A 26,452-nucleotide genomic window follows, 5' to 3' on the forward strand; every position below is an offset into this window, starting at 1 on the left:
TGACAGGAGGTGGTGGGGACGGACCTTGAGCCTCCACTGAAGCAACAGGGCTCTTGTCTTAGAGCCCCTGGGAATGGCTGGGGGAGACCCTGTCTGTGTGGAGCTGAGCAGGGCAGGTTAGTACTCACGGCAGAAGTCTGGCTTCCTCCACTCTCCAAGTTGGGCCCCAGCAGCCTGACAGGCTGCCACATAGGTGGCCACGGCAGGACAGAGGCCTCCTGGATGGCCCTGAACCTGACAGGCATCCAGCAAGCATGCGTCAAAGTACTGCGCGGGAGGCACGAGGCTGTGGCAGGGTGCCAGTGGGCCTCCGGGGGCCGAGATGATGCCGCAGGCGTCGGGGCCACGGAAGGGCTCCTGTTGCTCAGGTGTGCAGGTCTCTGGGCAAGGCTCAGGCTCGCACTTGTCACAGCCTGGGGTTCCGCCCACCTTCCAGCCCTCGGGTTTCCCATCCACTGCAGACAGGTCATCCTTGGGGTTTTTGTTGTAGTTCCCGCAGAGGCCACAGAGGGTGCCTGCGTAAGCGGCAGGCACGTACAGGCGCACGAAACTGTTGCCATCAAAAGCCAGGGAGAGCCCTGCGGCCGTGTTCACCACCACATCTGCTCCACTTAGGTAAATGCTCAGCCGCTGGTCCAGGTGGAAGGGCAGAGCAACGAACTCTCCGTTCACCTGCGGGGCGTAGAGATGGTAAGAGGTGAGAGGCGGTGACAGCTTGGACTCTTCCCAACTCGTGTAAGACAGGGGAACTCGAAGTAGGCTACTGCCCCTGCTATTGGAAGAGTCACCAGGCGTGGAGTCACGGACTCTTTCTGTTTTTGCTTATATTCTGTTTGTTGCCTCCTCTAACAAGGATCAACCATTGCAGGCTAGGTCTCCTCCCTCCGTCTCTGAGAGCTGAGGCCACAGAAGTGAACCACTTCCATCAGACCAGTGACATTTGCTCTCTGTGCTACGGTGAAGCAGGTCCTTCCGTAGTCCCTCCTGCAGAGGAATAATGGAAGCCTGAGCTAGGGAAGCCATTGCTTCCAACCTTCCTGGTCCTGTGGCTGCAGGCTGAACACAGCCTCATGGCCCTGCCACGCTGGGAGAGGCGCTTTGGGGAATGGTCCGTCCCTCATTCTCTCCCGTACAGCAGCGGCTTCACAGCCCACTCACCTGTAGCTGCCTTGGCCACTGGGCACTGAGGGTCAGGCTGAGGCCATAGATGTTCAGAGTGACACTACGGGTGTAGCTGACAGCCTGGCTGCCCCTGTGCTCATTAGTAACAGTGACATTGAAGTATTCGGTCCCCGTGGGTGGATCATGACAGGGTTCGCTCAGCAGGTACTCGCAGGTGCCTTGGAAGTCAAACCGGTGCCCATCTAGGGTGACATAATGGGGATCTCCCCAGGCTTGGCACTCAGCTATGCTTGTAGGTTGGCAGCCGAGCTGGCCAGAGGGCAACAAGGCACACTTCTCATCTGGTCTGCAGCTGGCAGACGTGCAGACCAAGGAGTCACCTCCAGGTCCGCAGTGACACCTCTTAGAGCAGGTGGCATCAGTCCAAAACTCAGTGCCTGCTTCATGGTATGTGCCATTGACCCAGCAGCCACAGCCGCCGTCCAGGGGAACACACTGCTCAGCACTCCACACGAAGCCCTGGTCACACTGGCACCCCTCCACACAGGGCCCGTCACACGCAGCTGGGGTTGTGTGGCGTGCAGGGGGCGGGCAGCTGGCTGGGCACGGTGGGCCACAGAGCTCATAGTGGCTGTGGGCAGGGCAGGCGATCTCTGTGGGTAGAGGAAGGGGAGAAATGAAGAATGGCGTTAGAGTGGCCTCTGGGGACGGAGCGGGAGAAGACATCCGCAGAGACAGAGGGGACAGGGAGGCTTACAGATCCAGTGACAGTCAGGAAGGGAAGCTGAGACGGCGTAGAGCAGATGGAGAGAGAGACAGAGAGATGAAGATCTGGGGACACATAGTGACAGACAGAGAAAACCCCCAAAGTGTGGGAGGGGGAGCCAGCCCAGCGCTTGCCCTGACCCCGCCACTCACCACAGCCAGCCTGAGTCCTCCAGTCCTTGATTTGGATGCCAGCAGCCTGGCAGGCAGCAGCATAGGCAGCCAGTGCCTGGCATAGTATGTCTTTGAGGCCGCCACCCAGGCAGACGTCCAGTACACAGCCCTTGAAGAAGCTCTCAGGGGGCACATGGGAGTGGCAGCTGGCGAAGGGGCCCCCTGCCCCAGGAGCCAGAGGTCCACAGTAGCCAGGACCCTCATACTCCTCCATTCGGTCTTCTGAACACATTGGACAGGAACCCTGACATTCATTCCAGCAAAGAGGGTCCCACCCTGGAATCTGCCAGCTGCCACCCCAGGAGGGTATGGAGGGTGCCACCGTGCCGTTAGGGAAGACTTGGTCATTTTGAGGATTTTTGTCCATGTTTCCACAGAGCCCGCACACTGCACCGTGGTAGCTACTGGGCAGGGTGACCTCTACCCTCCAGTTCCAGTCGTAGGTGACCTGAAGCCCGAAGTCAGTCTCCAGGACAGCCTTGTAGCCTCCGTGAACCACTGAAATACGCCCACCAGCCGGATAGACGGGCAAGGCCGTCAGAACTCCATTCACCTGGGGAGAGAGGGCGGCCAATGGGGGAAACCTCCTTTCCCTCTCCTCTCTGAATCTCTGTTCTAGATGTCTCTCACCCAAGGGCCTAGGCTCAAATGTAGGTCTATACCATCAGTTCTCAACCTGTGGGTCACAATCCCTTTGGGGGTCAAAAGACCCTTTCCCAAGGGATCGTCTAAGACCATCAGCAAACACAAATATTTAGATTGTGAGTCACAACAATATCAAAGTTACAGTTATGAAGTAGCAATTAAAATAATTTTATGGTTGTGGGTTGACCACAACGTGTGGAACTGTCTTAAAGGGTCACAGCATTGGGAAGGTTGAGAACCACTGTTCTAAACGAAGGCAGATATCGTGGGTCTACTTAGAGCTGCTCGCAGGGAGTTATGCTTAATTCCTAGGAAAAGGGTCCCTTTCCTGTAACTTTGCCCACGCGGTTTCAAGTCTATGTGAAAACTGAGCCTGTCCAGCTTCTAATTGCTGCTATTAATATCAGGGTCCATTTGACCTCATGCCCCAGGGTGGTTAACATACCCGGACTTTGCCAATCTCGTTCTTGTGGATGGAAATGTTGACGTCGAGGGCTGTCACCGTGACCAGTCTCACGTAGGACACAGCAGGGCTTCCCCGGTTCTCATTCTTGGTTGTGACAGTAAAGGGAGTCAGGCCCTCAGCACTGACCCCAGGACAGGCGGTTCCTGCCAGCAGGTAGTTGCAGGTGCCCTGGAAGTCAAAGTTCCAGCCGTCGAATGAGTGGTAGTGAGGGTCACCCCACAGCCAGCATGTGGCATTGTAGTTGGGCACACACACGCCCTGACCGCCCTGATCCTTGCAGGTCTCCTGTGGTCGGCAGGTGAGGCCGTGGCATGGGTCTGCGGGGAGAGAAGAGAGACACTGTGATGCTTGCCACCACAAGCCTGGCTGCCCCCAGCATCCGCCTGAGTCTGTGCTAGGGACATCAGCTCTGACTGTCGATGCAGGGGCGACTAGATCTCCGTGTCCTGACGCCTAAGCCCTGAAGTTTCTGTGTGGAAGCCCAGGCCCTGAGAAGCACTAGGAGTCCAGAAATTTCCCATCTGATAGGCCTGTGGTCCCCGCATCTAAGTCTCTCGGCTTGGATATCACACAGTGCAAAACTCCACTCCTGGGTTAACACGGTACATCTGGTCCCAGGAGTCTCCTTTCTTGTCCTCAAGGGCTTCCCCGCCCTCATAAGACCCCAGTGGTGTGACTCTCTCTGTGGCTCCAGCTTTGCGGACGTCCAATCTTCAAACCTGCTCCTCTGTCTCGTTTCCTGTTTGATTTTTCTTTTTTGTTTTTTGTTTTGTTTTTCGAGACAGGGTTTCTCTGTATTGTCTTGGAGGCTGTCCTGGAACTCACTTTGTAGACCAGGCTGGCCTCGAACTCACAGAGATCCGCCTGCCTCTGCCTCCCGAGTGCTGGGATTAAAGGTGTGCGCCACCAACGCCCGGCTCGTTTCCTGTTTGAAACCAGCCTGGAAGCTTTGTCGGCAGAGGGAGCTGGGCAGTCTGGGTGTGTGTGTGTGTGTGTGTGTGTGTGTGTCTGTCTGTCTGTCTGTCTGTCTGTCTGTCTGTCTGTCTGTCCTGACAACCTGCTATGCTCTTCCGGCAGCTGCTGTTGCTGCTGTTGTGCTATGGAGCCTGTGACAGATGGCGGCTCTCTAGCTAGTCACGTGGACACCCTAGGTGGCTGCTTCCGGATGACTTTCTTCAGCACCTTAGGGGACGAGGGTGGGAGTCACTCCTGCATCTCCACCTGGCTGTATCCTCTGCCACCCGGTGACTACAGGGGTGTCTCCTCCAGTGAGGCTGGACGCAAGCTTAGGGTGAAAGCCTTCTAAATCCCAGCCTTCCCTCAGCATTTGGGATTAGTAGTGGATTTTGTGTTCCCCTCACCTGAAAGCAGTCAGTCCCCTTTTAGACGTGCTTTTTGAGAGGCAAGGTGGTAACTCTCACACACTAAATGCTATCGTTTCTCAGATAGGAACCAGGGACAGCAGGAGAGCAGCTAGCCTCTGAGGTGGGCGGTGACAGAAACTTGCTCAAGGCTTAGCAGTGAACAAACAGCAGAAACCCTTTCTGCCTCTGTCTCTCTCTTTTTCTCTCTCCAGCTGCCATGTGGGTTGGAACCTGAACCCAGGGTCTCTGAGAGAGCAGCCAGTGCTCCTAACCACTGAGCCATCCCTCCAGTCCTAATTTATAATGCTCTTTTCTTTCTCCCTACTTTTCAGTTCGCTACTTTTGGTCAAATAGGTTTTCTCTTCCACATCTTTCCTTATGTAGAAGACAGAAATCTGCTCTCTCTCTTTCTCTCTTTCTCACCCTGCCCTACCTTGTACAAAAATCAACTTAAAATTGACCACAGACCTTAATGCAAATCCTGAGACTCTGAAATCACTAGAGGGAAACAGTGAAAAACATCACGGGCCATGGTGGGGGTGGTGCGTGCATTTAATTCTGGCACTAGAGTGGGCAGAGGGAGGCCGATCTCTGTGCGCTGGAGGCCAACCTGGCCAGAGAAAGCATGTCTCAAGCAAACAAACAAACAAACAAACAAACACCCTAAACCAACCAACAAACAAATGAACCAAAAAAGAAAAGGAAGAAAAAAAACAAAGCAGTGCTTTTGTGTGCTGAGAGGAAGCCTAGACCTTTGTGTATATCTAACCCCAGATATCTCCCGAACACACAAACACACCGCACAGGTTAAGCTTTCCCCATTGGGGTGAAGACGGGCATCTCCTGACAGGACTCCCCGCTATCCTGTTTATCACCCTGGAGTCTCTGCCCAGCCTTCCTGTTCCCAGCTCCTGCTTTTCACTCCTCTGGGATTCTCTGCCTTTCGCCTTAGGGAATCAACCCAAGGGAAGCCCTATGTCCCAGCTTTAAACTAGGAATCCTCCAAGGCACAACCTTCAGAAACTCTGTTTACCCACTTGAAAGGCTCTGTCTTGGTCCAGTACTCTGTGCTCTGGGAGACCTTTGAGCTCCACACGAAAAAATCTCCGTGTCCTTAGTCATCAGAGATATGGAGATTAAAATGACACACTTCTCCTAACTGCCCCTTAATGGTGGTGTCCCAAGCCTCAGTCTAATCCAAGGAGCCCGTGTGCAAGAAGCCTTGGGGACACCTGGCGCTTGTGAACACAGTTGTCTCTTCTTGTACAGTCTCTGGTTGCTTTATGTCATAAGAGTCAACATTAGAAGTTGTGCTTAAAGCTCTGTGACCTGCAAGCTTAAGTAGTAACCACAGGACCCTTAAGAGAAAAAGTCCACCAGCCCTGCAGTCCTCCGAGCGCCTTTGGCATGCACCATCAAAGCCTTGCTTCCCACGGCCTCAAATCCCTTACGGTTCCTGGACACCCAGACTGGATGACCCCTGCCCTTGGCTCCTGGAACCACAGCCTGGGGTCTGACACCCCAATCCACAGCCCTCTGCACCTCTCACCATTCAGTTGTGTCACCCCCAGCTCCTAGCCCCTGTCCTGTGTCCCCCACACCAGCCCAGCCCCGCCGCACAGTACCTTTGGTGACGCAGGTCAGGACACCTCCTGAGGGCTCGCACACCTGTCCTGGCTTGCAGCTGTGATCCTTGCACACCATGCCTTCTCCTGCGTGGCACACACACTGTCGCTGGCAGTTTTCAATGAGGACGGACTCCTCTGGCTGTGGGGACACAGGGCATGCCATCAGTAACCAGAGGGGGTGGCGACTGTTCCAGGCACAGAGAATGCTAGGGGACGGCTCTACGCAGTGTGGCCCATTGCCAGTTATACTGGTTGCACAGCACGGCTTGGAGGCCCAGTTCACTCATTTCTTCATTAATTTTCATTCATTTATTCACTCATTCATTCCAAAACATGCTCTGAATTGCCACTGCTTAGGAGGAGCGGAGTTAAGTATTCAGAGCAAAAGTTCCGGAGCACATTGACCAGTCGAGCCTGGTTCCACCGATCCCAAGGGGTGTGCCTGGACAACACTGCTTAACTTTTTTATGCTTGGCTGCCTCGTCTGTAAGTGACAGCCAGTAACGGGACCAATCCGAGGAAGCAGAACTCAGTTAATTATATGTGTAGCGCAGAGACGGAACCCAAGAAAGACCTCTTCAGTGATGCAGACTGGTTTGGAAAGGTAAAGATGAAGCTAGGCTGGGGGAGCTGATTGGTTTTGAAGCCAAGTGATGAACAGGAGTATAGTGAGTCACTCCAGTAGTCTCTCAACAAATGCACGTTTGAGATTTTCCATAATATGAAGGCAGGCTATATACATACGTGTGTGTGTGTGTGTGTGTGTGTGTGGTGTCTGCACATAATAAAGTGGGCTTATATAAGCACCATGCACCCATCTGCTCCCAGGACTGGTACCATTCACAGAGGGAGCACCGCCCTCAGACAGCCGTCACTCCTGCAAGGGGGCAGACTTAAGCAAACGCACACTCAAGCCCAAGGGTCCCCTGAGGGGGAGAATGGGGAAGCAGAGGGAGTGAGCATCTGGTGTGACAAACAAAATCTCACCCTCATGACCTGGAAAAGCACCTCAGATCTGGGATTCAAAGTTAGTCTTGATCTGGGGAGGATTTAAGACGTCAGGACCCATGGTCGTATTTTAAAAGATGTCTCCACAGTCGTGGGGTGGGCATGATAAAGGAAACAGAAATGGGGGCTGGGAGAAGACAAAATGATCCAAGGCAGGGTTGCGGGGTTGGGGGCCAAGAGGGGAACAGAGAGGCGGTCAAGACGCTGAACGGTGGAAAGGCTATAGTGCTGATGAGCAGTGGGAGGGGCTGTCGGGGGCGGAGCCGTGGGAGGGGCTGTCGGGGCGGAGCCGTGGGAGGGGCTGTCGGGGGCGGAGCCGTGGGAGGGGCTGTCGGGGGCCCTGGGAGGGACTAGCGGGGGGGGGGGCCTGGGTTCTGGACACACGGCTGGGTTCTCACCTCATAGTAGACCCCATTGTGGTAGCAGCCACATTCCTGGATGGGCACACAGGCTTTGCCATTGTACAGGAAGCCAGAGTCACACTCACAGCCCTCAGCGCACCCTTCTGGGCACTGCTGCGGGGCACTGAGAGCCCAGCAGCCCAGGGAGCAGGTGTCTGCGCAGACCTCATAATGGCTGTGAAGGGGGCACTCGATTGCTGCGAGGAGAAAATGCAGGGTGAGGGTGAGGGTTCTCCTCCTTCTCCACCCCGACTCCTTGCTCCCTTCCCCTCAACGTCCCGTCACTCACGACAGAAGGTTTCCGTCCTCCAGGGCTCCACTTTCCCTCCGGCTGCCTGGCAGGCGCTCACGTAGGCGTGGATGTTGTTGCAGAGAATGCTCATGTTCCCGCCACCCAGGCACAGGTCAAAGACGCAGTCTTTCAAGGGACCCTCGGGGTCCAGCAGCTTGTGGCAGGCAGCCAGCGGCCCCGTGGGGCTGATGAGCAGTCCGCAGAACTGTGGCCCGTGATATTTGTCCTCCAGCTCAGGGCTGCACTCAGGCACACAGCCGGGTCCCGGGCAGGGAGGCGTTGGTGCACATGGGGAGTCGGGCACAGCTTCCTCCCAGGAGTTACCAAAGTCACTGGGGTTGGCCGCCTGTGAGCCATCTGGCTTCTGGAAGTCATCCTTGGGGTCGCCGTTGTAGTCCCCACACAGGCCACACATCTGCTGGTAATAGTTGCCTGGGATGGTGACCCGCACATAGTACGCCAGATCGTAGGTCACACGCAGGCCAAAATCGGTTTCAATCACAACGTCAGAGCCATGTTGGGAGACACGGATCTTGCCCCCATCCAGCACGACTGGCAGCTTCGTGTCCACGCCGTTCACCTGGGAGGCAAGGAATGCCAAGCTTCAGAGGGCAAGCTTGGAGGCCATCTGCCCCAGATCTTCTAACTGACACTGAAATCCTGCGTGACTTTCCGTATTTGTAAAACACGTATAGTAATAGTGTCTCACGGGGGGGGGATGGTGGCTTCTAAAAGGTAAGTCTATGCAGCAGTTAGGAGCCTCTATCAGAGGGCCAGGGTTCCGACCCCAGCACCCACATCCAGCAGCTCACAACTCCAGTGGACCCGATGTCCCTTTCTGTCCTCTGTGCATATGCACAGACACATACACAAACAAAAAGACAAGCCTACCAAGAACCTCAGAAAGCAACCGTATTTGAAGAAGGATCAGTAGGTGGGATTAGAGCTATTGTCTCAAAGTGAGATAATCCTAGATCAGGCTGGACTCCAAGTTCAATGACAAGTGTCCTGTGAGGCTGGAGAGGAGAGGAGAGAGGGGAGGAGAGGAGGGGGAGAGGAAGGGAGGGGAGGGGAAGAGAAGAGAGGAGGGAAGGGGAGGAGAGGGGAAGAGAAGAGAGGAGGGGAGGAGAGGAGGGGGAGGGGAAGGGAGGGGAGGGGAAGGGAGGAGAGGGGAGGACAGGAGGGGAGGGGAGGGGAGAGGAAAGGGAAGGGAAGAGAGGAGCAAGTCTTCATCTGGACAGCCAAGGACCTGATGCAGAGGCAGGCTCCATCCCTCATCTGCAGATCCCCTGGGGACTCTGGCTCCAACCAGGCCCGGGAGGGGCACCCCTGTCAACCTCTCTGTTCCCTTCCTCAGCGCACGCACGCACCCTGCATGTGAGGAGACAGGGAGGGGCCAGGGGAAAGACACGCTCTAGGCACATCTAGAATGTCCTAAAGACATCAACAGCCGTCTCTCCCCAGCAGGCTGGCCGTGAATAAGGGCGACTCACTTAACCTCTGGGCTCAGTTCTCCCTCTGCAGTGAGGGACAGTCGCAGGGAAGCTGGGGTTTGGTGAGATCCCAATGAAGGACAGAGAGACTGTCCCCGTGTGTCTGGAGCTGCTGCTTTGTGAGGGGCTAATCTCAGAGCTTGGGGCTTGTTAGGGAAGACAGCGCATCCTGTAGCCCTCCCTGTCCAGGGCATGTGACAGCTCTAATAACTACTGCTTACACAACAATGGTTGTGTGCTGCCTGTCAGTGAGGCATAGTCCCAGTGTATCTCAAAAGCAGTCTCCACCCGAGACCCAATCCTTCCAATTCAGAAAAGCATGTAGCACAAGGTCTAGTTCAGAGATTCTGGGCTTACAGCCTGCTGTTGTAGGAATGATCTCCCTCAGGGCCATACTGTGTGACTCCCAGCTAATGGCACTGTCTTGGTAGGTTCCGGAACTTCTAGAAGGTGGGACCTAGCTGAGGATGTAGGTCACTGGGCACATTGCACCTGGTCCTTTCCTTTCTCCCTTCTCTGCATCCTGTAAACAGCTGTCCTCTATCACACGTCCCTACAGCCATTTTGCTTTTCCTGAGCACACAGCGACAGACGAAATGGACTAAACTCTCTGAAACCCTGAACAAAAAACGAGCACTCCCTTCCTGAGGCAACTCTCCCAGGTCTCTGCAACAACAACAGCAAAAACGAACACTGGATTTTCTCAGGGACCTCAGGACAGCAGTGGGAACACTCCCTCTAAGAAAGGAAGCGAAGTATGGTGCCTTCGCCCCCACGTGGATAAAAAGACCGTCGATGCCAACAGCCCGGGGCAGTGCCTGACATCTGTAGCTGCATTATTGCTGCTGCCAGGGTTAAGGGATGATGGGATCACAGACTGGCCTCTTCTTCGAACTTTGCCACCTCTGAACTCGCCTCTGTGTGATTGCCAGGACCTGTCTGTGGCAAGAGAGGCTGGGCAGGCACCATGTGGGGTGAGGGAAGATGGAGTACAGGGGGAGACGAGGGAAGAGCCCGCGGTGCGGGCCGGAGGGAGAGCCGGAGAGCCCGTGGTGCGGGTCGGAGGGAGAGCCGACCACGTAGGGAAAGTTCTGGCCTCCTTGCTCTTGGACTTTGCACCAACACCTCCTCTAATCGGGACCCCATTTTGCCATTTCTTCGGGGCTCTGCATGCTCTCCCTGCGCTGCCCCAGTGCGGCTCTCCCCACAAGGGGCCTCCTCCCATGCCCCCGCCCCCGCTCTCACCTTGACTTTCCACTGATTCTGCTGTAGCCGCAGGGTGTAGTTGCCCACCAGGACCGTGATCGCCTTGGTCACGCTGACGTGGCCACTGCCCCAGGCCGCGTTCTCCTGCAGGACGGTGAACTGGGGCAGGCCGGGCGCGGTCCCGCACGTTTGCGCCAGCACGTACACGCAGGTGCCCATGAAGTCGAAACGGCGGCCGTCAAAGGAGACGTAGTGAGGGTCTCCTGATGCCTGGCAGGTGGTGGTGCCCACAGCCACGCAGCCCAGGGCTCCATTGGACGGTTGGCAGGCCTCGTGCGGGCCACACGATGAGGGCTCACAGGAAACCAGGCCACCTTCCTGGCAGTGGCAAAGAGACTCGCATCCAGGTCCGGGGTAGAAGGTGTCGCCCGGCGGGTGGTAGGTGCCCTGGTGCACGCAGCCGCAGGAGGCCAGAGGCACACAGGAATCACCACTAAGGGCAAAGCCCTCATCACAAACACAGCTCTCTTGGCATTCTGAGCCACAGCCTTGGGGCACTGGCAGGTCTCCACAGGACAGCGGGCATCCGTAGGAACATGGCTCGTAGTGGCTGTTAGGTGGGCAGCTGAGCGCTGCAGAGAGAGGGTCATCACCGTCAGTAACTCTCCAGGGGACACAGTGATGACCCTCAGATGCCTGTCTGCACACACATGCAGGTGACCCACCCAGCTGCAAGACGACTGTGTTCAATGGGGCAGGACAACTCCTGTGACATTTTATTCCATCCTGTCTGTTTATATGTGATTCTAATCTACTGAAATTCGTGATTATCTCTGATGGCTATTCAAGCTGGGTGTACATTTCATGCAATGCATGTTTTAAACACGCACACACACGTACATGTGAGCAATCTATGCAGCATGTCTGTGGATATTGTTTTTCCTCCTCACCCTCTCCCCACTTCCCTCCTGCCCTTTCCTCCTGCTTCTTGCATTTTCTTTAAATCAGAACCTCTGGCATTCAAGCAAAGCATCCACCATTCTCCAGCAGCACCTTTCATTTTATAGCTGCACACACCACACACACACACTACACACACACACACCACACACCACACATACACACACACCACATACACACCACATACACACACCACACATACACCACACACACACACACACCACACATACACCACACACACACCATACACACACTCACTCACACGCAGTATGCGCACCGCGCGCACGCCACTGCGCGTGTAACGCTGCGCATGCGCCGTGCGCGTACTGTGCCACGCGCACGCTGCGCGCGCCGTGCGCGATCATGCGCGCCACGTGCTGCACGTGCGCATGCACGCGCGCACGTGCGCACGCGCCACGTGCGCCGCGCACTACGCGCGCATGCGCGCACGCCGCGCGTGCCGTACGCGCGCTGCGCACGCGCCACGCGTGCGTGCGCACGCACGCACGTGCGTGCGCGTACCACACGCACTGCGCGCTCGTGCGCACGCCACGCGCACTGCGCATGCGCACGCGCACGCCGCGCGTACGCTGCGCCACGCGCGTGCCGCACACGCTGCCGCACGCCACCGCCATGCGCGCACTGCACATGCGTACTGCGTGCCGCGCCACGCATGCGCACATGCGCATATGCGCCGCGTGCGCGCCTCACGCGCACGCCGCACGCACGTGCGCATGCCACGTGCGCCACACGTCGCGCGCGCGCCACATCACGCACGCGCACGCGTGCACTGCGCGCGCTGCACGCTGCGTGCACGCCGCACTACCTCACACGCACACGCTGCACGCCACCGCACTGCACATGCACACGCCGCGCACGCGCACGCGCGCGCACACGCTGCACGCACACGCACTGCATACGCACACCACACACGCATGCGCCCACGCACATACATACACACCACACATACACACACACCACACATACACCCCACATACACACACTCACACTACACACACCACACACACCACACACACACACACCACATTGTAAGAGCAGTTTTAAGTGCTAATCCTTGTTGAATTTTTGTTGACCATGCTGGTCACTGTGGGATGGATGATGGACCTGAAGGATCCACTGTCCCAGCATGCCTTGTGGTTGGTTCAACTTTCCCCACAATGGAAAGGCTCTTAAAAGTCAGAGATGCTCACTTGCCGGGTGTTTCAGTGTTTGCAACTGTCTGCACTTGAGAGAGCAGCTGAAGCGTACGCTCTACTCGCGGACTTCAAGCCTCCCTCCAAGGGCAGGGAACCTGGCCTGGTTACACGCTTTGGCCTCATGCTGGGCAGGGAACCTGGCCTGGTTACACGCTTTGGCCTCATGCTGGGCAGGGAACCTGGCACCATTTACACGCTTTGCCTCATGCTGAAAGTTAGTCGAACTGTGTGTTTATGCGCACAGTTAAAGCATGTGGGGTATAGAGCATACTCAAGCAACGCTTAAAACTCGGGAGATGGGTGCATGGCTTTCCCAGCCTCCGCCAGGCGAGCAAAACTGCTGGCCAAGCCTTCCTGCACTCACGTCTGAAGCGAAGAGATGTGCATGGGTTAGGCAGTGAGATGGGGCCGAGGACAGCTGCAGAGGGACCCAGGCCCATTCTAAGTGCAGCGCCACTGCGAGTCTCTGACTGACACCTGACACTGGCAATCTGACCTGGGGTCTCCCATGTCACTGCGTTCTGCTGTGACTTCCTCGCTGTCACGAGTGCAGGCGCCTAACTGCGAGGTGCTACTCACCATGGCCTTAGCACAGCCCCTTCCTCACCAGGCATCATAAGGATTAAGCGATGCTGCTTGCATGTTAATGGACAAACGCCAGACCCAACCCTAGGTTGCCACTCTTGGTACTCACGGCAAAGAGTCTCACTCCTCCAGGGATGCACGGTTCCGCCGGCAGCCTGACAGGCAGCGGCGTACGCGGCCAGTGCATCGCACAGTGGCTTGGACTGACCGGGCAGCAGGCAGAGGTCATAGACGCAGTCACGTAGAGCACCCTGGGGGTTCAGCAGCTTGTGACACTCCCTGAAGGGTCCCTGAGGATCAGCAAGGATCCCACATTCCTTTTTGCTTTGTTGTTGCTGGGCCACAAGGGAGTCCAGTTGGGGACAGTCACCAGCATCTGTTGCTCCACACCCAGGTATCGTCTCCTCCTGCCAGCTGTTTCCAAAGTCCAGGGCGCTGTTAGCCTGGCCTCCTCCCTTCAGCGCCAGGTCGTCAGATGGGTCCCCGTTGAAGTTCCCACAGAGCCCACACACGGCCTTCGAGTAGCTACTGGGCACCTTGGCAGTCACGTGAGCATCCCAGTTGTAGGTGACGGTCAAGCCGAAGTCTGTGCGTATGACAGCATCGTTGCCCTGGCGGAACACCTGAATTTTCCCGCCTGCAGCCTGGAAGGGCAGGTACTGAAGGATGCCATCCACCTGGGCAGAGATGCAGGAGGAGCAGCGGGTCAGTGTACCCGTGCCTCATCAGCTGGCTCCAGTCACCCCAGCTTCCTTGGGCCCCCTCAGGGCTTCACAACGGCTATTCCCTCTGCCCCGCATATCACCCGGCATCACCCATTGCTCCTCATCCTCGAAACTGAGATCCAGATCTCTCCTGTCTTTCCAAGCCCACCCCGCCTGTCTCCCCTGGCACCTGTGCGAGCATGCTCCCCCAGGCTCAAGTGTTTGTAGCTGACACGAGAAGGACTTGGGACCGTTAAGAAGTAGGCCGAGCTCGGAGAAGGACAAAGCAGGGAGGAAGGTCTGACAGGATCCAGCCCACTGACTGCTCTCTTTGCTTTCCGGTCCACAGGGACGTGAGCAAGCCTCTCCTCACACTCTGTTAACATGGAGTCAGTAGCCATGTCTTCCTACCTCAGTGTACCGCATCCCCCTCAGACCATGAGCCAAAACCGAGTCCCTCCTTGCGTTGCTTCTTGACCGTGGAAAGAAGAGTGACTAAGCCACGGGCAAGCTTTCCCGTTTAGTCCAGCCTCAAGGGCACTCCGCCTGAATACCATCCGCCAACCGGGCTGCTCCCGCTTTATCCTTCCGGGCTTGTCTGCGGTTCAAGCCTCTCACCCGGAAGGTCCCACTAGACCTCAGCCCTGCCAGTGCCTCAATTGTCTCTCGTTTTGCAGCCCTTGCCTCCTCTGAGCTCTTCCTGGAACAGCACCCATCATGCTCCAACCTGCTCTCCGAATGCCAACGTTTCCCTGCCAAAGCTCGCATCGCGGCCTCACACGATGTCTGAGTCCCACTGTCCCCTATTCAGTCTCTCACCCTGTCCCTGCGTTCCCAGCCACGCATGCATTTGAACCCCTGCGTTCCCAGCCATGCACGCATTTGAACTCACGGAGCTCGGGCCAGACTCGAGGCTCTGGCACTTTCTGTACCTCTGCTTGAAACACACTCTCCCTCACTTCCATGCCCCAGGCCTCAAGCATCCGCTGATCTCTCCTTCACGGTCCGCTTAGGATCAAGCCTCTCTCCCTACGTGGCCCACCTTTCTGACCCACAACTCTGCCTGCCACCTCCTGGTGTTACTCTGGCAGGAGGGTTCACTTCATCTCAGTGTTGGCCTAGTCTTCCCGAGACTACCCAGCCTCGGACTTCGTAGCTGCTGCTCCCTCTGCCTGGAAGATGCCACCATTTACACAGCAGCATCTTCACTGGTCTCCAGGACGCACCTGAATTCAAAGGCTCGGTCATAGTTAGCTCCTGTCTCGTCTCTCGTCTCCCCGTCTCTGGTCCCTACACTAGCATCCTTGCAGGTCATATCCGCTGCCCCGGGGTCTCTACACAAGCTGCCCCTTCCTCCTGGAACTCCCGTCCACCCACTTTCTTCGCCATGGGTCCATGTCTCCCCTCAGGACAAGCAACAGACATAATAAACCCCTGCAGGCTGGAGGGGTTCCACAGCGGTTAGCTGAATGAACTGTTCTTAGAGACGGCTCACAGACTGAGCTCAGTTCCCAGCATGCATGGCGGGCAGCACATTGCCTGTAGCTGCAGTCCAGAGGGATCCCATACTTCTGGGTTCCTCTGGCCCTTATGTTCATAACCCATGCCCCTCAGTTAAAAATAATAAAACAATTTTTCAAAGTATGGACTCCAGGGCAAAAACAGCAGGGTTCCAAATTCTAGCTTGAGGGCATCTAACCTCACTAAAGTTCTCTCGGTAACACACACTGTGTGTAGGTGATTTAACCTCTCCGTTTCAGGCTGTTTTTGTTGTTGTTGTTGTTGTTGTTTGTTTGTTTGTTTTTCCTGGCAAAAGGTGAATTGCTTTCCTTGCTTGTTGTGAAGAGCAGGTAGTTGAACACGTGCTGTTCACCTAACCCACTCAAGTCAGTAGGAACGTGTGTTAGCTATTAGTAGACATGCCTCAGGAACGTCATTCCAGAGAGGCGAGAAAACAAAAACCTGTTAGTAATCATTCCCTCTCCTGATCTGGAGTTGCCCCCCACCCCCAAAGCAAACACTTATGGGCAAGATTTTCTCCACTCTAAGATTGCTTTGGGGACGAGGAGTGAAAACGGGTGAGGGGAACTCAGGGCCCGAAGCATGGAAATACTCCGTGATCCGTTTCCAGTGACCCCATTCCTCTCTCCAGGGGATGGGCAAACTCCAACTATTGGCCATATTATACACATGGGACACTGTGTGAACACCCGATGGCTTCTCCAGTTTTACCCTTGGTGTCTACAGAGAAAAATGAGTGCTTCTCTGCTCTGAGTGGGGGCTGGGCCCTTCTAAAGGCCACCCTGGCACCAGTAAGTGCTGCTCCATCTCGCTCCTAGAGGCCGGATGAGGATCTGGACTACCCTCTAACATGCACATGTGATCTGGGCTACCCTCTAACACGCACACGCACCCAGATACCGGCATTCCACATGTCACTGTGCTCAAGGACCATCATCTTCCAGAAAATGTACAAGTCTACATCTCTGAAGCGTCAGAAGACACACAGCGACCACCAACACCTACTGGGCGCTTTGTGGGCACCAAGGCTTCTTTTAAAGACCAGGCAGGCATGAGTTCATCAGCGCTCCACTACCGCCCAGCCAGTGGCTGCTGCTGGGCTCCAGGTTGAAACCTCCGTTATTCCAACCTTTCTCAGAGAAAAATGCAAAGGCTTCACAGACAGAGCTGAGAAGCGGCAGTGGTGCCTGGCCCCTGCATCTCCCCCGGAATCACAAGGTTTTTCTAATACTCCCCTTCCGCCCCACGGCAGCCGCCCCTCCCGGTTCCCTGCCCCGTGGGCTCACCATCACTCTGCCCGGGTACTGCCTGCGCACCGCCACCTCCACGCCGTGCGCCACCACGCGCACAGCTCTCGTGTAGCTCACGGTCTGGCTGCCTCGATGCTCATTTTCCACCAGCACCTTAAAGTCAGGCAGCGCGGCGTCCTGGCCGCACGAGCCCACCAGCAGGTATGCGCAAGTCCCCATAAAATCAAAGCGCCTTCCGTCGAAGGTCACGTAGTGCGGGTCTCCAGATGCCTGGCAGCTGGCGAAGTTGTCTGGGTAGCAACCCAGGAGGCCGTTCAGCACCCGGCAGCGCTCGCCAGAAGGGCACCCTGATGTGTCCCTACAGATCACCTTCTGGGTGGCCCCATCACAGGTGCAGCGCTGACGGCATAGGTCGTCCGCAAACACCTCCTGCCCCGGCGCCAGGGGGCGGCCCTGGTAGGTGCAGCCACAGGATGACACAGGCACACAGTCGCCACCGCTGGCCACGAAGCCTGGAAGGCACACGCAGCCCTCCACACAGGGGCGCTCAGAGCAGTTGGCGGGTGCGGCTTCTGAGTTGCAGGAGGCTGGGCAGGCAGGGCTGCAAGGGTCATAGCAGCTGTTGGCTGGACAGGACAGGGCTGTGGAAGGGCAGAGGTTGTGTCATGCTATGGTGGGGCTCCCCCAGACAGTGCTGCTTCCTCAGAGCTCCACGCCCCTCATTTAATGGCATTCACACCTTCCTGATGCTCAGGCCCCATTGGCCTCCCCCATCCCATCCCCGGACAACCAGTCGGGGGGCAACTCCTGTGACTTTCATGGTCTGAGCCTTCTCAGAGTCTGTCTCCACAGCCCATGAACCATAGCAGCCTCCTGCCTGGTGTCCTGGCCCCCTGTACCAAATCTGCTCCTCACAGCAGCCAGAGGGACTTCGGATGCAGGATCAGACCACACACCTCACCCCCAAGCTCCCGTGGCTCCATCTTGTTGGGGGAAGCAGGCCCTGGGGTTTCCTTCATCATCTCCCTGGCCCATCCCTGTCACCCCCCCACCCATGCCTGTGCCTTTTCCATCTCAACCCACGATCACCCCAAACCCTCCCTATCCAGTGATGTGTCTGTCCCAACCCTAGACTGGCTAACTCGAGCAAAGCTCGGTTGTCTGGGCCAACCGTGTCTTTGGCATTGCCCAGCATCAGGCTGAATCACAATGACTCAGCTTTTGAGCAAATGCAAGGGGGTTCCCTGCCCTCACTGAGGACTTCCCACGCCAGGTGCTACTCACGGCAGTTGGTCTGTGACCTCCAGCTTCCGACAGAGACACCCAGTTCGGCGCAAGCCTGGGCATAGGCGCTAAGGCTCCGGCACAGGCTGACACGCTCCCCTCCGGTCACGCACAGGTCAAACACACAATCCTCCAGGAAAGATTTGGGGTCCAGCAATTCATGGCAGGCAGAGAAGGGGCCTGTGGACAGAGTCAGCAAGCCACAGAGCCGGTCTCCCTTGTAGTGCTGGGTCTGGCCCGCAGTGCAGGAGGGACACGTGCCGTGGCAGCCATCATCACACAGGTAGTCCCCATCATCCAGCTTCCAGCTGTTTGCAAACTCCAAGGCATCTGGAGCCTGCTCCCCGTCGGGCGTGAGGAAGTCGTCTGCGGGGTCTCCGTTATAGTTCCCACACAGCCCCCACACCTGGTTTTGGAAGCGCTTGGGCAGGCTCAGGGTCAGCTGGCCATCCCAGTCATAGGTGACCACCAGTCCAAAGTCCAGCTCTATGACACCCCGTGTCCCGCTCTGGTACACACGCAGGCGACCCTCACTCAGGGAGGCCGGGAGGCGGGAGCGCTGATTGTCGATCTGCAGAGGGGCGGCAGAGGTCAGAGCCTGTATCATCTCCCCTTCAGCCCTCATGTCCCCAGCTCTGGTCACACAAGACGCCTTCCTTCCTTGTCCTTCCCAGCTGAGCCTAGGGACGCTTGACCTTGCACCTCTAGCGGCTGAATCAGCGTTCTTCCCGGAGATGTGCATGAAGACCCCCATCCCCTGCTAATGTCTGCTGAGGTGTCACTGACTCGTGAGGCCACCCCCATCACCTTTCCTGTGGCCCCCCTCCCCTGTCTTCCAGTCCTGAGGGCATCTAGCCTTCTCCCACAAAGTACTGGTCTCCCACGTTCTCCGTCTCTCTGAGCCACTAGAAGGCCGCCTCGAGGCTCTGTCTCCAGCTTCTCCCACAGTGCCTGACAGAACAGCAGGCTCGCTACCAGCCTGAAGCCGGTGTGAGGAAGGAACCTGCCAGGTCTGGTGGCAGCAAGGGGCAGCTGCAGGGAGCAGGGAAACAAGCAGGACTCGTGTTCATGAGGCAGAGACAAAAGGCTGCAGCAGAACTAGTCAAGACCAGCAACTGCCAAGACGATGACAAAATCTGCCGCAGGCCGTCAGTCTCATTAAACCATCGCCGTGGCGTGTCAATCAACATAGTAAGACCTGAGCCCGGGGGCAGCTATAACAGAGGTGTTGGCACATTCTGAGCTGTGTACAACGTGGCACAAGTTCCCGAATGCCTCCCCCTTCTCTAAGAAGCAAGCTCCTTGCTGTCCTCACTTCAGAAGCGTTTCTGACCCACACCTAGCCTCTGCCAAGTGCAATGAAATGGCCTCACTGTTTCCTGGCCCTGAGCTGGGGACCACGGGGGGGGGCGCAGTGGGAGAGCATCAGCAACCAGGGCAAGATGAGGGGTCAGGACTGGGCAGGCAGGCTCTGCAGGGGGCTGAAAGCCCTGAGAAAAGGCCACACTTAACTCTGCCAGCTACGGGAGGCACCCCAGAGGAAGGACAGTTGAGTCAAGTCTGGAAGGGCCAATGAGAACCCCAGCTATTCTGGAAGAGGCAGGAGGCTTGCAAGTGTGAGGCCAGCTGCTCAACCCAGTGAGCCCTGTCTCAAAATGAAATGAAGACAGCCGGAATGTCGCCCAGCAGCACGGCACTCAGCTAGCATTTGCAATGTCTGGAGTTCAACAGTAACATTACAAAAATTCAGTATTTTTAAAAAGGGCTGACAGACGCAGTTTGTTGTGTGGAGGAGAAAAAAAAAACCCTGATGTCATATGCAGAATTGTAAGTTTTATAATATGCCAGCCGGGCGTTGGTGGCACACGCCTTTAATCCCAGCACTCAGGAGGCAGAGGCAGGCGGATCTCTGTGAGTTCGAGGCCAGCCTGGTCTACAAAGTGAGTTCCAGGACAGCCTCCAAAGCCACAGAGAAACCCTGTCTCGAAAAACCAAAAAAAAAAAAAAAAAAAAAAAAAAAAAAAGAAAGAAAGAAAAACCAAAAAAAAAGTTTTATAATATGCCCTTTTATGAATTCTTCGTGAGCTCTATACTCACTATGTACACGAGGCTGGCCTTAAGCTCACAGAGGTACCTGTCTCTGCCTCCCACTCACTGGGAGGCACGACTAATCTGAGGGAAAAAATCAGGACAGTCATATGCCTGAGACACCGCTTGAAGACTGTCTGCACAGATGCTGGAGAGAAACACCCAAGGGGACAAAAATATTCTCTATCCCAGTGGGGGGTTTGTTACACATTTGTCAAGACTCAGTTGAAGGGTACACTTCCGTGTGTGATTTTGATTTTGAGGAGAGACGTGCGTTACTGTGGATTGAAACGGGGGCTTTCCAGGTGTGATAGCACACTCAGGAGGCAGAGGCAGTCAGGTCTCTATGAGGTTCAGGCCATCCTGGTCGACACCGTGAGTTCCAGGCCAGGCAGAGCTACATAGCGAGATTCTGACTAAAATAAACATTAAAACAGCAACTAGGGCCTGCTGGGCAAGTGATTCGCCCCTGACTGCACGCAGCCCCTCATGTGCAGAGTCGATCTGGGCATTGTACCACTGACTCATGTTCTGTCTTTCCTTCGTTTTTCACTCACTGAGTTGCCCAGGCTGGCCTTGAATTTAGGATTGGCCTCTTGCGTAGCTTGGATTTAGGCCTGTCCCATCAGGCCCAGCAATGAGTTTTGATATTTATAGATTTATCTGAAAATTAAGCAAAATCATTTAAACATTGCATTCTAACTAATGATATATATGTTGAAGTCATTTTTGTGACTTTCAAGCACATAAAAAACGAGACTGTCACCGGGCGTTGGTGGCACACGCCTTTAATCCCAGCACTTGGGAGGCAGAGGCAGGCAGATCTCTGTTAGTTCGAGACCAGCCTGGTCTACAGAGCTAGTTCCAGGACAGCCTCCAAAACAATACAGAGAAACCCTGTCTTGAAAAACCAAAAAAAAAAAAAAAAGAGAGAGAGAGAGAGAGACTATCAATCTGATGTACAGATGGGGATCTGAGATAAACGAAAAATCATTTAAAATGCTTATTAGAGTCTACGCAGGGGGTGGTATACAATGTTCCCTGTATACATTATATACCCTTGGCTCAAACATCTAAAATCTGAAATGCTAAAACGAATCTGACACTTTTTGAGCATTAAGAGGATGTTACACATGGGTTCAGACCCCGATACCAGAAAGATTAATAAGATAAAAAATTGTGTGCACTGAAAACAGTGTATAAAAATATCTTCAGGCGTTTTTTGTTAAGAATGCATGGAACCTAAACGAATTTTGTATTTGGGCTTGGGTCCCATCACAGTATGTACAAGCAAATATCCCAAAGTTGTAAAAAGCTGAAAATCTGAGACATCTTTGGCCTGAAGATAAGGGACTCTCAACCTGAACAGTGACTTGGGCTTGTGTAGAGAGAGACCTCACCATCCCATGGTGGCACCGTAGGGAGGGAAGATATCTAACTGCTGCTTGCTCTGAGAGTGCAACAGCGTGTTCACCAGACAGCACGGAGCCCTGCAGGGAGCCTGCATGCTTCCTTCCCAGCTGCTACCCAGGAGGACCTAGCTCTCGGGCCTCACGGTACAGCGGCGCCTCAAAGGGATCCTGTAAGCACGAAACACAGAATGTGCCGAGAAGCACATCTGGGCCAGCACACGATCACCAACGGTGGTGATGTTACGCCAGAGACCCCCCCCCCAGCTATGGGACGATTGGATCATTTCTTTTTCCATTTTCTTTTGGTCCCTTTTGCTTTTCCAAATAGCGTCCGATTGTTTTCTTCCTAACTAGTCACTAAACGTCCTCGACGTTTCTAGAAGTGGAGTTGGTAAGGGGACGGTTTCCAAATCTCACCAGTTAGTTTCCTACCACCTCACCCCTAAAAGGCCTTGAGTTTGGGGTTTGACAGCAGGGCTTGGGCTGTTTTTTGACTGGTGGCTCTGAACACTCACCCGGGAGAAGCCAGTTTCCCCACGAACCAGTGTCACAGAGTGGCTGTAGGCGTGGACGGTGACCAAGCCCACGTAGGAGACTTGGAGGCTGCCCCGGTGCTCGTTTTTGGCCTCCACACTGAAGGCTGGCAGGGTCTCGTCCTCTCCATTCAGCTCAGCCATGGTGTAGGAGCAGGTGCCCATCATGTCATAGCGACGGCCATCGAAGGTTGTGTAATGGGGATCACCCTGGGCGCGGCACACAGCTGTGGACTCTGCCACACACCTGGCCTTCCCGCTCACCATCTGGCAGCGCTGTCCAGATGTACACTGAACGCCTTGGCAGGATGCCTCTGCTGGGGAGAGCCGAGCTGCGGAGGAAGAGAGATAGAGTTAGAAATGCTTACGAGGACAGAAACCTGGGGCCTCCTTCAGTGTGGACTGTGGGCAGTGGGCTCGCGGCCACCCATTCTACAGGCATGGAAACTGAGGTTTGCAGCCTCGTGGAGAGGGATTCTCTGGGTTTCCTCACACCCCAGGGTTTCTGATCTCACTGTTTAGCACGGCTTGGCCCAGAAGCACGGCAGGTCGTGAAGAGGGACCAGGAGCGACCACTGGCACAATCATATTCCATTTCCCTCTTCCCCGTCTTCCCATGTGGCTGGAGTGGCCAGAGGATAGGAAGCGGGAGATGGGTCAGTGGGATGTGGGAGGAGCTTGCCGTGTGAGCAGGAGGACATGAGTCCAGATTCCAGCCCCAGGTGAAAGCTAGGCTCGGTGGCAAGTGTGTTAGCTCAGTGAGACTGGCCGGCAGTGACAGGCAGATCCCAGGGGCAGCTGCTCAGCCAGTTTAGCTGATTGAGAGCCCCAGGTTCAGAATCTCAAAAACAAACAGACAGGATGGGAAGGATCAGAAGAAGATGCCTGACTTTGAGCTTTGGCCGCTACACATGTTTTCTGGGGTGTGCGTAGTTGCATACACACATGTATGCCTGGGTGTCATACCTGCTTACACACATGCATGCCTGGGTGTGCAAACCTGCTTACACACAGATACACACATGCATGCCTGAGTGTAAATACCAGCTCACACACAGAAACACACATGTATGCCTGGGTGTGTATACGTACAGATACACACATGCTGTGAGTGCCCCCTTGAAGTGGGGTGGCATTTTTGTCAGGATGAGAAAGCCTTGGGTCTAGGTTCCCAGTCTGAAGACGATCTGGGAAGAAACAGCCCTTCCTGGTCAGCCCCCAGCCCGCAAGGACTCTCTCCTTCTGCCCCCCCCATGCCCCAGCATCAGCTCACCCTGCCCCGCCCTGATCTTTCCCCACAAGGTGATCTAAGGACATCCCATTCACCCATTTGCTCCACTCTCAGCACAGTCCTGTCGTGGGGGTGGGAGCGTCAGGCATTGTCCCTGTCACAGCCACAGACTCTGAGGCCTGGAGAGGTGCAGTGACAGGCTGGAGGTCACACAGGCACAGTTGGGTTAACCCAGGCCCTCTGGCTCTGGCCCTGTGTCCTCACAACACCAGAACTGCCCGGTGGCATCTTCTAAATGGGCTGAGCCCGAGGTCACACACAGGGCCAGATCCTGTCCCTTAACTATGCCAAGCACATGAAGCACCCAGGGCGGCTGGAGAGCAGAGACGCCCCATCCCGGGTCGTCATGGTTACTATTGAGGATCTCATGAGCATTGCAGTTAGCAACGGGTGTAGCTCTAGTAGTTTCTAAGGTATCAAAATACCGACCAGCGCCTTCCCAAAGGTCCTTCTATTTCAGCTCCCTGGGTCTCCCCAGAGGACCACAGCCTCCCCACAAACCAATAGAGCGCATGGTAGGGGCTTCCTGATGCAGTGCTGCCCGTAGTTGTTCTGGGGTCACTCATGTTGGTAAGTAGTTAGGATCGCTTGCTGTAGAGGTAGGGGAGGGGCTGACAGAAGCTAAGGGAGGACAGAGGTGAGACAGAAAGATTAACCGAGCCAGGAAGCCAGAGGGGAAAGGTAGGAAGGCGTGGCCAGAGGGCCCAGGCCAGGGGTCATTTCCCATCACTCACTCTGTCCACAGGCAGCTGATGTCCCATAGCCCACAGCCTGGGCCAGCCCGAAAGTGAGCAGCCCAAAGCTGGCGGCAGCCTCAGCTGTGTGAATCTTGTCAGCGGTGCCAAGATCCACTTCTGCATAGGAGAACTCACTGCCTGGCACGGCCACCCAGGTGAGCTTGGCCCCCAGGGCCTGCCCATCCACGGTCAGCTCACCGGTGGCCTTTGTCGGGGCAACCACCAGTGCCACGCCCTCAGTGCCTGGCATACTCTTGATCACATAGGCAGAGCAGTAGGCTGCCACATCTGGGATCAGGACCAGGTAAGGGTCATAGGTCACTTGGTCCTTTATGGCCCCTGTGCCAAACAGCGCAACCTGGATGCCCACGTCCGCAGACAGATACAGTGGCCGGGTTGGCCGGACCTCGAACTCGACCACGTCGCCCATCCGGAGGCCTCTGGAACCAACGGTGCCGCCGTGATTGTATGTCAGTTTTGTGGTCTGGCTGGCTACAACATAGGCTAGATCATAGCGGGACTGGGAGGCCAGAGGGGGGACCACATAGTGGGTCCCCCAAGCAGACGTGGGGAGCAGCTGCTCCACCAAATGGTTGCAGTCTGTGTGCTTCTGGGCACAACTGTGGCCAGAAAGAACTGCCACTGGGCTGTTGGCTGTGACCCGTGACCCGGAGAGATCTGCCGTGCTCTGTAACTGGGCTACCTCGTAGGGCTCCAGAGTCACACTTAAGGTACTACCAGCTGGATGGAAAGTGCCCTGGAATGTCACCGCTGCCTTCAAGCTGACAGTGACTGAGGCCCCCGCTCTGCCAGCCACCACAGCAAACTCCTTTACATACTGGGAAGAGATGCCAGGGGGTGTGAGCACAAAGTATTCTGTGCCCAGGGCTCCGACGGGCCAGAGCAGTGTTAGCTCTGCCGTTCCAGGCTTAGCATTTAACGCCTGCACAGAGATGCGGCGGTCAGAGCGGACCACTATGGCACGCTGGAAAGTGCTGCTGCCACTCATCTCTGCTTTGGCATTGATGTTGACCATGACTGACTCCCCGGGCTTCACTGCGACCTTCTGTGAGGTGGCATCGGCCTGGCTGAGGATGGTGACAGAGGCGGTGCTCTCTGACAGACTGGAGATGAAGAGGTGGAGAGAGGCAGTGCTGTACCCGGGCTGGGAGTTCTGCAGGAAGGCCGTGAGGAACTCTTCCCCACCAGTGTTCCCGGGGTCCACTGTGGCCTCCTGGGTCAACCCTTGAGAAAACGCAGTCGTGGGTCCGTTACCTGTTCCTCCCATTACAAACCCAACCCTCTGACCTGGGCCTGAGACCCTCTTGAGACAATGCTCCCCTTGCTCCTGGTCCCTTCCCTACTCCTGCCGTGCCCGGTCATCTGTAACCCTCCCGGCTTTGCTGCCCAGCGCCTGGGCACCTTGCACAGGGCTCTTGAGCTCAAAAGCAGCAGACGAGGACCAGACGTGTGTGAGGCAGTCCAGGCGGCGACTGCGGACCTGGAGCTCGTGCTCCCCCCGGGAACAGCTTTTGCTGGTTGTCAATACGAAAGGTTGGAGCCTTTCACATTTTTTTTTTTCAAGAAAAGCTGTTTGACTAAAGTTCTAAATGAAATTTCCACCCAATCTGTGTGGTGTCTGTCTTAATACGACTAGGGGATTTATGTGACGGGGTGAAGGCGGACAGCGATTGTAGAAGTGTGGACAGAGCGTCTGTGAGAACTATATGGTGGTGGTGGGCTTCTCCGTGTGTGTGTGTGTGTGTGTGTGTGTGTGTGTGTGTGTGTGTGTGAGAGAGAGAGAGAGAGAGAGAGAGAGAGAGAGGCATGAATGAACTATATCCCATTTCTTCCACTACCTAAGGGCCTCTCAAATTTCAGCTAGCCTCTGTTTCATCTAAGATAGCCCCAGGGGGTGGCACTGTGAGGTGGCACTGTGAGGGGACAGAACTTGAGGGTGCTGACCCAGGCAAGCAGAGTTTTCCCAGACAGGAACGGGTGCTTGATATGACTTACCCCACAGGAGGGTTGCTCCAGCCCAGAGGGCCCACAAGCTCCACGGGGATCCCATGCCTGCAGCTGGGAGAGAGGAAGGTCAGAAAAAGCTGTCCTGTTGGAGACCATTGCAGATAGGACAGAAGGGGACAGTCTCAAGGACAAGGGTCCCCTGGGTGTAAGGAGGGCTCAAGCGGGAAGGGCAGTTGAATAGATAGGAACAGAGGGGTTTGGGGTGGGGGTGAGGCTAGGCATGAGGGAGGAGGTCAGGGCCAAGGGTAATGGATGGGGAATTGGATACCCAGGGGTTT

The 26,452-nt window shown here is 55.8% G+C and overlaps 1 protein-coding gene across 2 annotated transcripts in view; it reads right to left on the minus strand.

Annotated features, from left to right (window-relative positions):
* LOC101830927 (IgGFc-binding protein) overlaps window positions 1-26,234 on the minus strand; it is a 37,953-nt gene extending 11,719 nt beyond the window's left edge. Inside the window, exons 1-14 of one of the 2 annotated variants that reach the window (XM_040734562.1) lie at window positions 26,163-26,232; window positions 24,144-25,391; window positions 22,101-22,450; window positions 18,086-18,656; window positions 16,838-17,442; window positions 13,436-14,003; window positions 10,604-11,196; window positions 7,863-8,445; window positions 7,571-7,770; window positions 6,162-6,303; window positions 3,152-3,489; window positions 2,041-2,614; window positions 1,159-1,775; window positions 129-672 (exon numbers count right to left, since the gene is read on the minus strand). In XM_040734562.1, the coding sequence (XP_040590496.1) occupies window positions 129-672; window positions 1,159-1,775; window positions 2,041-2,614; window positions 3,152-3,489; window positions 6,162-6,303; window positions 7,571-7,770; window positions 7,863-8,445; window positions 10,604-11,196; window positions 13,436-14,003; window positions 16,838-17,442; window positions 18,086-18,656; window positions 22,101-22,450; window positions 24,144-25,391; window positions 26,163-26,217 (6,988 nt within the window). In that variant the 5' untranslated portion in view covers window positions 26,218-26,232. Of the gene's footprint in view, window positions 1-128; window positions 673-1,158; window positions 1,776-2,040; window positions 2,615-3,151; window positions 3,490-6,161; window positions 6,304-7,570; window positions 7,771-7,862; window positions 8,446-10,603; window positions 11,197-13,435; window positions 14,004-16,837; window positions 17,443-18,085; window positions 18,657-22,100; window positions 22,451-24,143; window positions 25,392-26,162 lie in introns of both variants that reach the window. The other variant, XM_040734563.1, reaches the window with a different exon arrangement.
* Between the last annotated feature and the right edge of the window lie 218 nt (window positions 26,235-26,452).

Source organism: Mesocricetus auratus, unplaced genomic scaffold, assembly GCF_017639785.1.
Source record: "Mesocricetus auratus isolate SY011 unplaced genomic scaffold, BCM_Maur_2.0 Super-Scaffold_100038, whole genome shotgun sequence".
Lineage (NCBI taxonomy): Eukaryota > Metazoa > Chordata > Mammalia > Rodentia > Cricetidae > Mesocricetus > Mesocricetus auratus.